General features: G+C 42.5%; 2 protein-coding genes across 3 annotated transcripts; both read left to right on the top strand.

The window, feature by feature from the left end:
• Positions 1 to 256: 256 nt before the first annotated feature.
• On the top strand, positions 257 to 3,905 carry LOC146696789 (uncharacterized). The gene is made up of 5 exons (XM_085475081.1): positions 257 to 469; positions 897 to 1,159; positions 1,308 to 1,474; positions 1,570 to 2,771; positions 3,187 to 3,905. Exons 2-5 carry the CDS (start codon positions 922 to 924, stop codon positions 3,578 to 3,580), a joined length of 2,001 nt encoding a protein of 666 aa, XP_085331207.1. The 5' UTR covers positions 257 to 469; positions 897 to 921; the 3' UTR covers positions 3,581 to 3,905.
• Positions 3,906 to 4,657: 752 nt separating this feature from the next.
• entpd4 (ectonucleoside triphosphate diphosphohydrolase 4) lies at positions 4,658 to 10,535 on the top strand. Of its 2 annotated transcripts, none has more exons than XM_085475082.1 (13): positions 4,658 to 4,773; positions 5,142 to 5,260; positions 5,340 to 5,537; positions 5,619 to 5,824; positions 5,945 to 6,095; positions 6,209 to 6,312; positions 6,673 to 6,732; positions 6,906 to 7,060; positions 7,488 to 7,654; positions 7,765 to 8,089; positions 8,771 to 8,856; positions 8,968 to 9,129; positions 9,337 to 10,535. In XM_085475082.1, exons 2-13 carry the CDS (start codon positions 5,244 to 5,246, stop codon positions 9,569 to 9,571), a joined length of 1,866 nt encoding a protein of 621 aa, XP_085331208.1. In that variant the 5' UTR covers positions 4,658 to 4,773; positions 5,142 to 5,243; the 3' UTR covers positions 9,572 to 10,535. The 2 variants fall into 2 exon arrangements, with proteins under 2 accessions (XP_085331208.1, XP_085331209.1); XM_085475083.1 differs by having other exon boundaries at positions 4,659 to 4,773; positions 6,906 to 7,036.
• Positions 10,536 to 15,327: the final 4,792 nt, after the last annotated feature.

The following is a 15,327-nucleotide window of genomic DNA, read 5'->3' as shown; positions in this document are numbered from 1 at the left end:
AAAGTTACTTTACAGGCACATAATTAAAAGACTTTTCCTGAGAGTAATACAGAACGCCTTAATTAATGATTAGTATTACATTCATAGACAATTTGCTTGCAGATAAGATAACAAAAGTGATAATAATCAGTTAATTTGCATTTATAACATTTTTTTTCCGAAACTTCACACTGACCTTGAACGTAACTTGACGTTCAGTCACACTCGGTCCCTCCCTAAGTTTTTCAGAAAGCCCTACCGGGTTACCAGTGAAGTCTCGAGCACTGCTTTTTTTCCGCTGGACTTTCAGACCGGGGAAGTTCACTTGAGTCAGGCAACCTGACACGAAGTGCTCCTGGGAGACAAAACTCAGGGAAAAATCTTCCATATGACGAGCGTCCAGTCAGGAAGTGTTGAAAGCGTCAGAGCAAGGCACAACTGTGCTTTGTTTTCGCATAACGACAAGACAGCACACTGTTACATCTGCCAGGTAGGTGTCAGTGCACTGGAAACTATTCTAAACAATACATTCTGCTCCTTTCAATCTTTCCGTAACTACAAAGGCGAGTTAGTTAGACAGCAGCACTGATAGTTAACAGTTTACTGTAGCTTGGTTAACCACCCACACTCTCATTCACACACGAACACCAAAGTAGTTATTAACATCAGCTAGTATGTTTTAATGTTTAGATATGAACGCTGATCGGTGAGAGGAGGGGTGTGTGCACCGTGTCAGTTTTATATGTGTCTATATATGGGGGGGGTTTTTTTTAACATTGTTGGTAAAATAACTTCAATCCTAATGACACCATTCAAATTACATAAGAGTTAAAACTCCTTATCAACATTATGAATTTATGAAAGAAAGCAATTTCTACTTTTAACCCTTCATCACTTGTTGCATTTGACCACTTCAGCCCTGAAGTCAGCTGAAATCCCACAATGCCCCTATTTCGGGCTTTGGCTGAACGTGGTGGGGCGAAGGCTAGACCTGGGCGCAGGAGGCAGAGAACAGGAGACTGCTGGAGGACAGATGAAGATGGTCCGGTCCTTTCACTGAGGCAGCTGTCTCTGCTAAGCCTTGCTGACAACATGAAAAAAGTGTGGGTGAAAGACTATACCGATAACTACCTGGATCAATATTCATTCAGATACATCATGGGGCCTTTCAACTTACTCAGTGAGTTAATTAAAAAATGATAACTGGAGAAATTTAAAAAAGCAGCAGCACAGATTTGATTAAATCACTATAAGTGATCCCCTGCTGTACGTGTCTTAATGATATCTTTGTGGATGTTTCTTTTTCTACTCTTTAACTCTGCCTGTAGCCAGTGAACTGGTTGAGGAGCTGACATGCCTGCTGTGCAGCAGAAAGAAGTTGTCCAGGGCAGCCCTCCACCTCCTATTGGTTCCCCAGCTTCGAGGTCTGTCTCTGGAAAGTTGTCCTGCTTTGGTCACCCCAGCCCTCTGCACTCACATTGCTGCACGCTGCCAGGTTAGAGAGAAACCACCGCTTCCATGTCCGTGTCTCATCTTTTACTCTGTCTGATTATTTATTGTGAGTCTGAATTTTCTGTGTTTTTGTCTCAGGATTTGAGGAGTCTGGATTTGTCTGGAGCCCAGCAGCTACCTTCAAAGGTCATTTCCGAAACCCTCCATGGCCTTCCTGCTTTGCGCTCCCTCTCTCTGACTGGCATGTCCTGTGACAAGCATGTAATCAGAACAATCGCTCACCGTTGCCGTTTGTTGCGGCATCTAGATGTATCCCACTGTCATTTGCTTTCCCCAGGTGCATTGCTTCCTCTTGGAGGTGGGGCTTTCTGCTCATCCTCAGGCAGTCCCTTTAAAGCTCAGAGTTCTGTTTCCACTTCCTGCTCTGATCAGTCCTCATCCTTTCCTGCAACCCTGGCTCCTCTTCCCCTCAGCAGTCTGCTGGCTCTGGATATTGGGTTTGGGGTACAAGAGGAAGAACCTGTGGCTGCTGCAGCCTACCTCCTTCTCTCGCTCCCCTCCCTGGAAAGAGTAGCCATGGAGGGCATAGAAAAGGCCTGCTGCCTCATCGAGCACAGAGAGTTCAGCCTGGCAGATGAGTTTACAAGCAGGGAAGGAGTTGCCAAGCTGGAACAGGTTTGGCAGGAAAGAAGGGACAAGGAGGGCAAGGATAATTTAAGAATGAGGAGAGAAAAAACAGCAGTGGATAGAGAAAATGAGGATGAAGAGGAGGAGGGGATATCATGGGAGGAGTATAGGAGTGGGAGTGAGGAAGATACAAGTAGAGATGAAGGGCCGCCTTGCTCTCAGAGGCAGTCAGGGCAAAAAAGGACACATCGGTCACAGTCAGACTTTGCCCTGAAACTGAAGGATGTTAAGGGCTTAACCTTTGACTCTCTGGATAGTTTAGGTCGTTTATGTCCAGGCATTTGCTCCATGTCTGTGAGTGTTGACAGTAATGAAAACACTAGAGGAGGAAGCAAGGTATCTGTGTTAGCCGCGGGCCTCAAGGCCTGGTCCGGTCAGATGCAGAGACTCTCAGTCCAATTCCCAGGAAATCTGGACAACCTCCTTCCCTCTCTGTTAGTTGCAGGGTCCTCTCTGATTTCTCTTACACTTGAAGGGGTGAAAACCAACTCCTACACCAGACTCCTGCCAGTCATCAGGGCCTGTCCCAGACTCAGAGACCTGCTCATTTCTGCTGAGCCTTCTCCCTCCTTCCTACAAATAGAACATGAGGAGGATCAACAGGACAATGGAGATCTTCCACGTCTGCCTAACCTTTGCTCTCTCACACTCAGGTAAGGTTACTGCTGAGGTACTATTTATGGTATACCAGGAAGTATTGCCCGTCAGTAAAGATTCTACACTGTTTCTTTGTGTGTTCTTGTAGTAGGCTGCTCATAATGATGTTTCACATCAATCTGACATTTAATCATGCCATTAGAGGAAAATCAAGTCTATTCTTGCTGCCAGGCTTAAGAGGCCCTATTGTACAGATAACGCTGGCCTTTATAGTGTTCATATTCTTCTTTTTAAGCTTTTTTTCTGCCTCGGTAGCACCTATCTGTGTTGTGGCATATAACAAAATAAAGTGAGAGGAAGTAATTATTTGAAACTTAAGAAATGAGGCCAGAAAATTATATTTTGATAAGCAGACAAGACTTTGGCAATCTATCAAAGATCTTTCCTCATCTTCTTTGTCTCTCCCTGAAGTTTCTCCTATGAGCACAGCCAAATAAAGCCTGCCATGTTCTGGATGTCCCTGAAGACGGTCCTCAGGTGTCTCCTGACCGGTTCCCCTTTACTGGAGAAGCTCTCACTCGTCTCCCTGCCGTGCCCCTTGGACTACACTTTACAGAGTGTGCTACGCACAGAGAACTATGAGCCGCGTGCTTCTGCAGAATCCACAGGCTCACCTCTCGTGCCGCTCGGTCGGGTACGCCACGTTGATCTGCAGCGGACAGACGTGACGATTAGAACAGTGAAGAGTTTATTACAGCAGAGCAAGAGACTGAAGTATATGGATGTGAGTTGCTGCTGGCAAATTAGTTGCTCCGAGTGGCTGGCCTGCAAGAAGTGCAGTAATGTTCAAATTGTCTGGGCATAATGAAGAGATTACCAGTGGATTCACGTACAGCAAATAAAACTACTGTGCACCTTTTATAGTGTGAGGTTCTACTATAGCTCTACGAGTTTTGGCAGGTTATCACAGGTTATTTTTGCACTGAGAGAACATATTGAAATTACACTTGATGACTTGTCTTATATAAAAAGAGTTATTACAGTAACTTGGATACATTTGAAAATGTGCTGTATAATTTATACCATGTTTTAAATCATTTGTTATTGTTTTTCAAACTTATTAGAAAGTCAATATTAATGTCTTGTCTTTTCAGTAAGCTATAAATCTTATATTAAATACCACATGAGTGGATTTGTGTATGACTTATGATTTTATATCCACTATCAATCCACTGCACATGTCCAAACTATCTCAGCCTTGCCTCTCTACCTTTGTCTCCAACCCGCTCAGCCTGTGCTGTCCCTCTGATGTACTCATTTCTAATCCTGTCAATTCTGGTCACTCCCAATGAAAACATCTCAGTGCAAACATCTCCAAACCACCCACCATAGCAGATCTCACTACCATCTTGTAAATCTTCCCATTCACTCTTGCTGTTGCCTTTCTGTTATAAATCACTCCTGACACTCCACACTGTATGCTCTCTTTTTCACCTCTCTCTCATTGCCTTGGATATTTGACCCCAAGTAATTAAACTCGTCCTCCTACCTCTCGCATATTAAACTGTTTCCATCTCATTCATACACGTGTTGTGTCTTCGTTTCAATACCTGTCCTTAATCACCTGAACTTGCTGCACATGATCTCTGCCTGTCAGTCAATAAAAGTCATTTTCCTTACCCTGGTGTCCATCCGTGCGCACAACTCAGTATAAACCTTTGACACCTTTCTTTTTCTTTCCTAACTTCTCCCTTTAAACACGATGATTTCACATCACCTGGGGATCATTTCTTACCTAATTCCAGGAAGTAGGTGGCGGTATTGCACAATAATCCCTACATTAGACGTGGAAGAAGAAAAAAACAAGACGGGCGGCTGTTTGCTCACAGGCTTCCGATCCGGGCTACGCGGAGATAAAAATCAATCACCACGTCTCGACTACCACGTCACTCACCGGATTCCTTCTCGTACCTTTACGTTAGTTAGCCAGAGGTTAGCATCTGGCTGCTAATAAACGCCACATTTTCAAGAAAAGGGGGGATTTTCACACCTTTCCTAGTAAGTAATAAACCGGCTAGGAGCTGTGAACACGTCACATTACCGGTTTTATAGTGACGATCAGTAAAAACGCGCAAAAATAGGATCATTTAGCTTTCTACTACAACCAAAGTCAAACGTTATTAAACACAAACGTCTGAAACGCAAATGTTAGGTCGTGTGAGCGCTTATCGGCTTTCCTTTTATAAGCAGTGCTTTTCCTGTTTGGCTAATGTCTGTCTGTAGTTTAAATACGTTGCCTTTACAGCGATAATATGCTACATGTCCTGTGTCGTACCGGCTCTGCGGGCCTTCTTGATAAAAGAGCTCAAGTTCCCCTCAAAATAAAATGCGAATAACTGTTAATTTATAACATTGCCCCCTAAAAGGTCACAATGATAAATGAAGACATGAGGACGTTTGGAACAAGGCAGATATTCATCTTCCAGCTTCATGCTTTATAGTGATAAGTAAAGCAACAAGTAGAAGAAATGTCCATCATGGGAAGGTTGGTTTCTCCTTGCATACCTTTCACATATCTGTGACGTTTCATACTTTGCTGAGGCTCTCTTACCTTTTGTTGACAGGATCAGCTTTTCGTGCCTTTTCCCAGCTTCGTGGCACTTCAGCCTCTCATCCCAGGTTCTTCCTCGGCTCCTGATACCATCAATCAGACAGCTGCTCTTCATCAGTCTAGTGGTCTGCCTCATAGGGCTGCTCTACCTGCTGCTTGTTGCTGGAAAGGGGCACGTCAGCTGGATCACAAAGGAAAATCACTTCCACAGGTTTTACACAACTACTATCCAGTTGTAGATGTCCTAGTAAACATGGGAAGCATCATTTCTAACTTTTACGATTCTCAACAGGCATTTAGCCAGGGTCACTGATATCGACGCAACAGACACAACCAACCCCAACCTGAACTACGGTCTGGTAGTGGACTGTGGCAGCAGTGGCTCCAGGGTGTTCGTGTACTGCTGGCCCCGGCACAACGGTAATCCCCACGAACTGCTGGACATCCGGCAAATGCGAGATCAGAACCGCAAGCCAGTGGTCATGAAAATCAAGCCAGGTGAGATGTCCAGTGTTTGGCTCAAACTGTTATCACAATATTATATGGTGATGCACGCATTTCAGCATCTTGTACTGCCTTTTATTTACCCGCTGCGATCTAATGTGTGTTTTCTTTCAGGTATTTCCGAATTGGCTAAAACACCGGAGAAAGCCAGTGATTATATATACCCACTGCTGAGCTTTGCAGCCCAGCACATCCCCAAACACAAGCACCAGGAAACACCCTTGTATGTCCTGTGCACAGCTGGAATGAGAATCCTACCCGAAAAGTAAAACCCCAATAAGAATAAAATCGTGAACTACAAATCTGTTAACACCTGAGCTGACCTGAGTTACAGTTAAAAATAGCAAAGTTCTTGTTATTTTGTTTGTTTGATTTCAGTCAACAGGAAGCACTTCTGGAGGATCTGCGCACAGATATCCCAGTCCACTTCAACTTCCTCTTCTCGGATTCCCACGTGGAAGTGATTTCTGGAAAACAAGAAGGTGCGTAAATGGAAACGTAATTTGAATTTGTTTATTTCAAAGGGACAGTGCATGTAAATGAACAAATCAGTGAAAATATCGAGTTCCTGGCACGTTAGACGAAAACAATAAACAAGAAATTTAACACATCATCAGACAATTTACAACGATGTAGTTCAGGCAACAAATACATAAAATTACAACATGAAATTTTATAGTACACAAGAATGAACATCAGTGTGTTATACAGAATGAGAATGGTTTGTGTTGTTTTATATTTAATACAGTGGGAGTTTATTTGATTCATCACTTTGTAGCCACTGAAAAGTTTTCTGACACTAAACCTTATATCATAATTTACTTTGTATTTATTGGTTTTAGGTGTCTATGCTTGGATTGGAATCAACTTTGTCCTTGGAAGATTTGACCATGTGCACAATGGTAAGAATCCAAGAAGGTAGCATTGCAGTTGTGTACTAAGTTTTTGCCACTAAAAGGCTGTTGTGCTGCATGTTAACTAAATCCATGGAGACTTTTGTATCTGCTAACGCGGTGCTCATACGATACGCCTTCACTAACTGAATCTCAAACCCCTTTGCTCTCGATCACCCAAGACGGCGAGGCTGTAGTGGAGGTACATGTTCCAGGCGGCGATCAGCAGGAGATGCTGTTGAGGAAAAGGACTACAGGTGTCCTGGACATGGGTGGTGTCTCCACACAGATTGCGTACGAAGTGCCCAAAACTGTAAGCTTTGCTTCTCCACAGCAGGTTATTATCCACAACCAATTCTGTTTTCGTGCTCTTTGGTTTTTGCCACTCACCCTCTGTTTTTCTCCCCCACTCCCCTTCTTCCACCCTCTATCATTTCCTGGTAAAACCTGTATGATCTACTCTCCATTCATCACTATTGACTCTACTGTAAGCCAGCTGCAGGCTCAGCAAATATGCCACTGATTGTCTGTAGCCTCCCTTGATAGTTCATCTCTGCTTCTTTGATGTTTTGAGATGCCTTATTTGAGACACAATATTTAGCTTTCTCTTTTATTTTCTTGCCTCGACTATGGCTGCCCTGCTCTAATAATAAAGGTGTGTTTATATGCATACACGCACTTTAGAAGTGCGGGTGTGTAAATTTGAATATGCGTAAGTAGAGGGAGGGAGTCACTTCTCGTGCTGATGTGTGTTTGCTCTGTAGGAGGAAATCGCCAAGAACTTACTGGCCGAGTTTAACTTGGGGTGTGACGTGCATCGCACAGAGCATGTGTATCGTGTTTATGTGTCCACCTTTCTGGGTTATGGAGGAAATGCAGCACGCCAAAGATATGAGGAGAATCTCATCAGAAATACTGCAGCCCGAAACAGGTGAGATCTGCAGGTCATTCTCTTGGCTTAATTAAACTGTTTTTGGGCTTGTTTGTTTTTTTTAAAGGTGGCACTACACAGTATTGCGGATATTTATTATATTTATTCAGGCTCTTAGATCAGCATATTGGTGAAACAGTGGAGTCTCCACTGCTGGACCCATGTCTACCCACTGACCTGCAGGATGAGATCGGCCCACCTACGCAGCACCTGTATCTGCGAGGCACTGGAGACTTTGACCAGTGTAGGCAAATTCTCCAGCCATTCCTAAACCGCACCAATGACACCCAAACCTCCCTCAATGGCGTCTACCAGCCGGCAATTGACTACAGCAACAGTCAGTTCTATGGCTTCTCTGAGTTCTACTACTGCATGGAGGATGTGCTGCGCATGGGTGGAGATTATAATGCTTCGAAGTACGCCAAGGCTGCCAAGGTGAGTGGCGCTAAAAAAGTTTAAGTGCCAGCAGAGCTCCACGGTACTAGGTGGTGAGCGCAGAGCCTGCTGAAGGACTCGGGGCCCTGATGTCACTTTCATGGGCTCTTTCTGACAGTTTAGTCAGTGACATACACATGAGTATCCCCCTAGCTCGTGTAGGGCTCTGGAAGTGTTCCTCCTGGTCCTTCAGTCTTGCTTGCTGAGTTGATGCCCTTCTCCTTGTATGTCCTCCACACTCTTGAGACTGTGCTGGGAGACAGTAAACCCCATTGTCATAGGGATGCACCATGCTCGAGTAGCTGTGCAACTTGAATGGGCTGGGGGAACAATCTCATGCTACCAGTAGTGGCAAGTGCCATCAGTAAACAGGGATGATGGCAATGGTGCTCACCACCTGCTAAACCACTCCCTTTTTGAGATGTGTTTTGTTACCTCTCCACTGTACCTGTTTTCAATTTGATTGAAAGCAGGTGAAGTTGATTCACAATGGCTCACGCTTGCTATTAGGGTGGATTGATCCCTCAAGTTTAACTTTATTTAGGCTGTGATGATCCAGTGTTCCTTTAACCCTTTTGAGCAGTGGAGTAGAGTTATTTTGAGCACTAGAATGGTTATACTAATGTTTATCATTCACTTATCATTGGAAACTTTGCAGACATTTTTATTAAACATTTACAGAGTTATTGTGCCACCCAGTGGAAGATTCTGAGGGAACGCTTTGAGTCTGGGTTATATGCCTCACATGCAGATCTCCATAGATTGAAGTAAGTCAGGACTCTCCAGCAGTTTCTGAAAACAACATATAACTTGTCACGTTCCTCCAATATCTCTGCTGCATGAATGTTCAGCATGTGCTGTATTTTTCCTGTCTGCAGGTACCAGTGTTTTAAATCGGCATGGATGTATGAAGTATTGCACACAGGCTTCTCTTTTCCAACCAATTATAAAAACCTAAAGACTGCTTTATTGGTCTACGATAAGGAGGTCCAGTGGACTCTTGGAGCTATACTTTACAGAACACGGTTTCTGCCTTTAAGGTAAGATGGATTTTCTCGCACATGTTGCCCTTTCCTTGTCAGTTTACTAATCAAGCTTTAAGTCATTTTGCCCAGTGAAAATAATGCTGTTCATGTGAATGAGTGCAGCCATGGTTAGTTGAGCTGGATTTCACTACAGAACTCTCAGTCTTTGTTTCCCAAACTGTTGTAATATGTGTGACTTGTTCTTGTTGTGACCTCTTCCAGGGACATCCAACAGGAAAGCCTGAAAGGAGCGCACTCTCACTGGCGACACAGCTTCTCCTTTGTCAACAATCACTACTTATTCCTGGCTTGCTTCTTCATCGTTTTGCTTTCTATTATACTGTACTTACGGCGACTCCGCCGCATTCATCGGCGCACAGCTCAGCGTTGCACCCCCTCGTCTGTACCGTGGCTGGAAGAGGGCCTTGGCTCGCCAACAATCCTCATCAATCTCTAAAATTTGTAGAGCGTAAAGTCTGGGCAGCGCGTCTGTTTCCCATCGCCAATTTTCGCTCCTTTTCTCTCTAAAGCCATCTCCTTTGTCAGTGACTCTTTGAAGGCTGCTCCACCTTAATGTGTTTTGAGAGATGGTACAAATAAGGAACACCTTGCATGAATCTTCAGGCTTGCCTAAGGAAAGTATGTGCGATTAAGTTAAACATTCATAATTATATTTTTGCCTGTCTAATTCAGAGGGCAGCTGCCCTTAAGTGTCTCTTATTTATTTCCAGAAATAAATGGTACTTTATTTCCAGGTTATCCATAGGGAAATAATTTCTTAGTCAAACTTTTTAATTTCACAAAGTTTGACAAATAAACTATAGTGGCTTTTTTTTTAAAATTTCTATTTATGTGTGGATATTTACAGTTCTGTATGCCTTTGCCTTTTCTTTGTGCATGTACACACCTTTTTTGTTGTTGTTCTTAAAGTTAGATGAAATAAGCACTCCCCTATTTGTATAGAAACCTCAAATGCAATTAATTATAATCAGTAGAAGGGGAATTTTTTTTTTTTTTTTTTGCGCTGCAGTTGAGAAGCACGTCTAGCAGGAATAGTCTTTTTCTGTTTGAGTGTGTCTGTGCGCATCGCTCCAAAAGTGACAAGTAGCCTTGAACAGCTATGCTAGTGCAATACATGTCTTATCACTGCAATGCATCTACCCTTTTCTCGTGAGCCTCAGTCTTTTCTAAGGCCTTGCTGAAAGTCTTGCGTGTGGATATCTGGCTGTTCGGTTGGATACTGTTGCATATGTTTATGTTTAGGCTTCATTTTCAGAAGCTATCATGTCACTGCTGTGTGTGTGTGGGGGGGGGGATTGTAAACAAGAGCACATGCCCCATTATTTATATAATGAAATGTTTTCACAAATGAATGTGAAATAAATGTGACACTGCAACCCAGTAATAAAAATTTTATGCTATTCTGATCTTTTTTTATTATCTTTTGGATTAAATGTAAATTTCGTGGTCTTTGGGAGTAATGTGAACACAAACCTCTCTGTCCTCTTTTATTCACCAAATGTGGTTTTTAAACTTATTTCCTGTTTAAAAACTGCATGGGGAAAAAAAATCAATCAATGGTAATAATCAGCATGTAGCCAATAATGGCCACAGGGCTGCAGGGTTTTTTTGTTTGTGTGTTTGTTTGTTTGTTTGTTTTTTGCCTGTCCTGTTTGGTTCTTTAGTCATCAAAATTGTTGTCTGAAGGCCAACAAAGATACCCAATGAATTTACTTTACCAAGTGGATCATCAAGGCCTCGCCGTATTGGTCCATTTGATCAACCTTTGTTATTCATTTTTATTTTTAGTTGTTACTGATGGGCAGTGGCGGTCCTAGTCTGTTTGGTGCCCCGGGCGAACACACAACATTTCACCAGAGAGAAACACACACATATGAAGAGAGAGAGAGTATGCATAGTATGCAAACAGCCATCATAATTCGTCATACAATGAGAACAGGACAAATCAACAACTGACAATGACTAATTAATATTAAAATCTGTAACAATGTATTGTTTGGAGTTTAGTCTGTTACTGTTACTATTTTTACCATTTCTTTTTGGAGCAACTGAAATCCACATAATTTCCTTAGGGATTAATAAAGGATTCTGATTCTGATTGTTTCAGGATGACCTGCCATTATCCAATGACACATCTGCTTACCTGTATCTTTTGCTCGTTTCTCTTCCTCTTCTTTTCTATTTTTTCTAAACTGAGCACCTGATGGCTTTGAACTTTTCTTGTCCATCTTCCATTGGTTTTAATTTTGCACTCCAGTATGAACACAAATCCCTCAACCCGAGGATCGCCACAACATAACCTAATAGACCTTTTCTTACTCTTCTTATATTTATTGTTTGTTTACTTGCACTGCTGTAACTGGAGCCTCGTCGTCTCGTCTCTATATACTGGACTGTGTGTAGCGGAGATGACAATAAAGTTGACTTTGACTTCAGCAGCGAGCAGGCACACCGAGGGCTCTCGCGCTCACTTTTCGCGTATAGAATTTCGGGAAAAAAAACATCGGTGCAAATTATAAGTCTGTATCATAATGTCTGGTGTTTCGTGTTTGTTGGTTTGTTTTTATTTTGTTTTATTTTGCGAGTTGGTTATTAGATGCTCCAGCCAGCCAGTGAATACCCCCCTGCCCCGCCCTCTCCTCCCTGTGCAGCAAGCAGCAGGCGCACCTCACAAACGGAGGGCGCCCTTACTCCCAGCAAATGGGGCAGCATGAGTACGAGCAATGTTTTTTTTTTTTTGCTTTTTTTTTTTGCCGAGATCTCCTGAATCACCTGTTGAGAGAGGAAAAAAGCAAAATAGAGAGCAACATAATAAACACAACACCACTGCATGAATCTAGCTAAGTGTAAATAACAGTAAATACTAAAAAAATAAATGTTTTTGTGCAGCACGCAGGACCGACAGCGCACAATGTGCTTTGAGGTAGCAGCTAAGAAAAGTGTAGTTTGTGTCTATGAACAATGAACACCTGTGTGCACACCTGTGTGGATCAGCGCGCTGGTATTCAAAATGTTTCTCCATGTAACAATCTGCTAGAGCAGTGGTTCTCAAACTTTTTTTTGCTGCTGTTTTACAAGAAAAATGTTCGTGCCCCCCGCCTCCATGCACGCGCACACACAAACACATCCTCCAACCACACACACCCATATTTTGCTCCATTGTGGTTTATTTCACACCTCAAACATTTAGTAAACAATTAAACAAATACAAGTAATCTGCAATAAATGACAGGTAGTAATAAAATAAACTACAATGGCAGATAGAGACAAAATACTGTTAATCTGACTATCTTCAGTTTTTACATACTTACATATACACATGCAGTTACTGTCCCTCCATTTAGAAAGGCAGAGGCTTCACGGTGTAATTGTTTTACATGTAGTTTCCTGTGTAATAATATTCAACATTGCTATCAATACATTTTTCAAAAAATGCCTCTCTGTGCAAAATCGGTTCAAAAACATAAACAGCTGTGGGATACTGTTTGTCCGTGATTTGAACCGGGGAACAAATCGTGGCAGGATCAGCCACTGTAACTTTACTGTATAAAGAGCTAACGTCTCCAAAATGTCAGGAGTAGTTAGTCATTACAACAAGTGTTTGTGAATTAAAAATCAAGAATGTGGGATACTGTTTGTCCATGATTTGAAGAGCCCAGCGCTGCTGCCGACAAGGGAAAACCAATTATGCAGGGAGACCTACCTGGCACTTGTGCAGGTGAAACCAAAGGGAAGATTTGCTTCACCATATTTTCTAGTCTTTGGCTTAGAATGAAGTTGGTTTGGAAACATATTCAGCGATGCTTCATCTCCTGCTTTGCGTTTGTGTGGGAGCCCCGTGCTAGCAGTGTGGAAGGCTTGTTTTTTTTGGTTTTGTTTTGTTTTGTTTCCCTTTTCATACCGCCCCCCCCCCAATGGCTCTGCGCCTCCCCCCCCCCCCTAGGGGGCAGGCCCCCCACTTTGGGAAGGTCTGTGCTAGAGGGTGTGGGGAGCCATAGGCCTGTCCCCCAGGGCATGAAGCAGGCATGGAGGAGATCCAGGCCTCGACATCCAGAGGCCCCAGAGAGCGAGAGCCAAAGGAGGATCATCAGAGGGGCATTCGTGCCACCCTCTGCAGAAACTGCTGTGTCACCATGCAAATACTTAATTTAAAAAATAGTGTTTCCAAGCCACAGTCTGGCATTGTTGTGTTGGATATCTGCTCTGTTACAAGGCTGTAAGTGCTGCATCACTGAGAATATTCCACTCGTGGATTTGTTTCCAAGCAAACAAAGTCATGCACACAATGCAAAATCAATGTGACCTGTCTTGAGAACGAAGCAAATGAGCCATGTGGTGTTTGAAGTCCTCAGCAGACACTCCAATAGTAACATAAACTAATGCACTCGCTTATTGTTGCTTTGAGTGGAAGATAAATTCATTGCCACTTTTGCTAGAATTCAAAACATGTTCTAAACTCCCACGTTTGTTTGCTGTGAAGTAACCTCTCAGACTGAACTCGTGTCTCAATATTAGTATTATATATACTGTTGATATTATTAGTCTGTTATTAACAAAGACTGACATGATTACATGCAACAGTTTGTGAAGTACAAAAGGCAGGCTGGTCATTTTCTTTCTGCTTTTTGCTGCATCATGTCTCTGGTCTCCCACCTTCAGCGTTGTAATAACCAGCTGTAGCTTTAAAAGTTCATTTTTTATTGGTACACTACCTGTTCATGTTAACCTTTTTGTGGTATGTGATATGTGAACAACAGCTGTAACGGCACCCTGAAAACAAGTGGCTCTTTAAGGTTCTTATATTGCTGAGTCACTGGGATGTCACCGTGCCTCACAAACACACCCTCAGTGATGCAATATGCTTTTTCCCATTGAGCTTAAGTTTCAGTCAATAGTACGTAACATAGGACAGTTTAACTCATTTTTATAGGTATGATTACGATGTTTTTGTTTTGATTGAAGACAAATCCCTTAAAAATGCTATTGTGTGACCGATTAATGGCTCAGAAATTTTTTTTTAAAAGCAGTTGTTCTTGTTCAGATCACTCCCTGTGATGTCAATCAGAGGGTGGGGTGGCCTGACCACTAACTCTTAAGAGCAGCTGAATCCAGTGATAACCGCTGCACACACTGGGATCTAGTGGAATATCAAAGTGAATTTGAAACTTCTGTCCTGCAACATGAGACAGGTATACAGTATCTAAAGACATATAAATAATTAAGAGTAGAAGATGTAATGAAAAAACAAGGAATTGGTTTAAATAACTGGCCTCCAGCGGGGTCCTTGGACTAAAGCAAATGGAAGGAACCTGTGAGGTAGTCCAACAGTTTGACAACAATGTTACACTTTTTTGGGAACTGGAACTCAAGCGTGTGTGTAAAGCAGCTATTTTCTGAAGCTTCTGCTTTAACTGTAGGCTATTTCATAAGACTATCCACATGACGTGAAGCACGGATGATGTGTGCAGATCTGTATGCTCAGATTTAAAACGGCAGGTGAGGGTGGTTTGTGTTAAAATAATGTTTTAAAAAAAGAGCTTTTCTTCCTTCCCTCCAGTTAGGCAAACATGTGTTATCAAAGGTTCAATGAGCACTACATTACAATAGTGCCGCTAAAGCAGCAGCTAAGATATCACTTAAGATAAAAACAAAAAAGATGTGCACTTCTGTGTTTCTTTTGCTGAATAACTACAGATGTCGCCCTTCTTTTGCTTCTCCAGTTGTGTTTCAGAGCTGTAATTGCGAGTTATGTAACATGCACAGTTCAAATAATTAGTAAAATATAAAGAAGAGTTATTTCTTAAATGAGCGTTCATTTCATATTTATGTGGCATTTCCTGGAAGGATAAGTGATCCTGTTTGTGTACTAAAGTCGGTTTTTCAAGTACTACGTGATAGCGCCATATGCGGTGTAGAGAGACCACGACTTTTAGATAACTTCCCTTTGACATAAGACGATTTCCCTCATGGTTATTGCACATATGCTGCCTGATAGGTAAGCCACACCTACTTATCTAGTCAAGCTGGACTATGAGATTGCACTTTTGTCAAACCCATTCAAAAACGGAGAAGGAAATCCAGCATGGATGGACAACTTGTAACAGTGGGGCTGTTGAGTGTGAGAAGAATCTGGCATGGAAAGTTTTCATTGGTCGCCTAAAGCAAAGATCCCGCCCGAACATTAACGACATG

This window comes from Copadichromis virginalis, linkage group LG12 (genome assembly GCF_057382275.1).
Source record: "Copadichromis virginalis isolate Kocher_CV1m ecotype Utaka linkage group LG12, C_Virginalis_male_GT1.1, whole genome shotgun sequence".
Classification (NCBI taxonomy): Eukaryota; Metazoa; Chordata; class Actinopteri; order Cichliformes; family Cichlidae; genus Copadichromis; species Copadichromis virginalis.
Note: the sequence above shows the minus strand (reverse complement) of the source record. Positions and strands in the feature narration are given on the sequence as shown.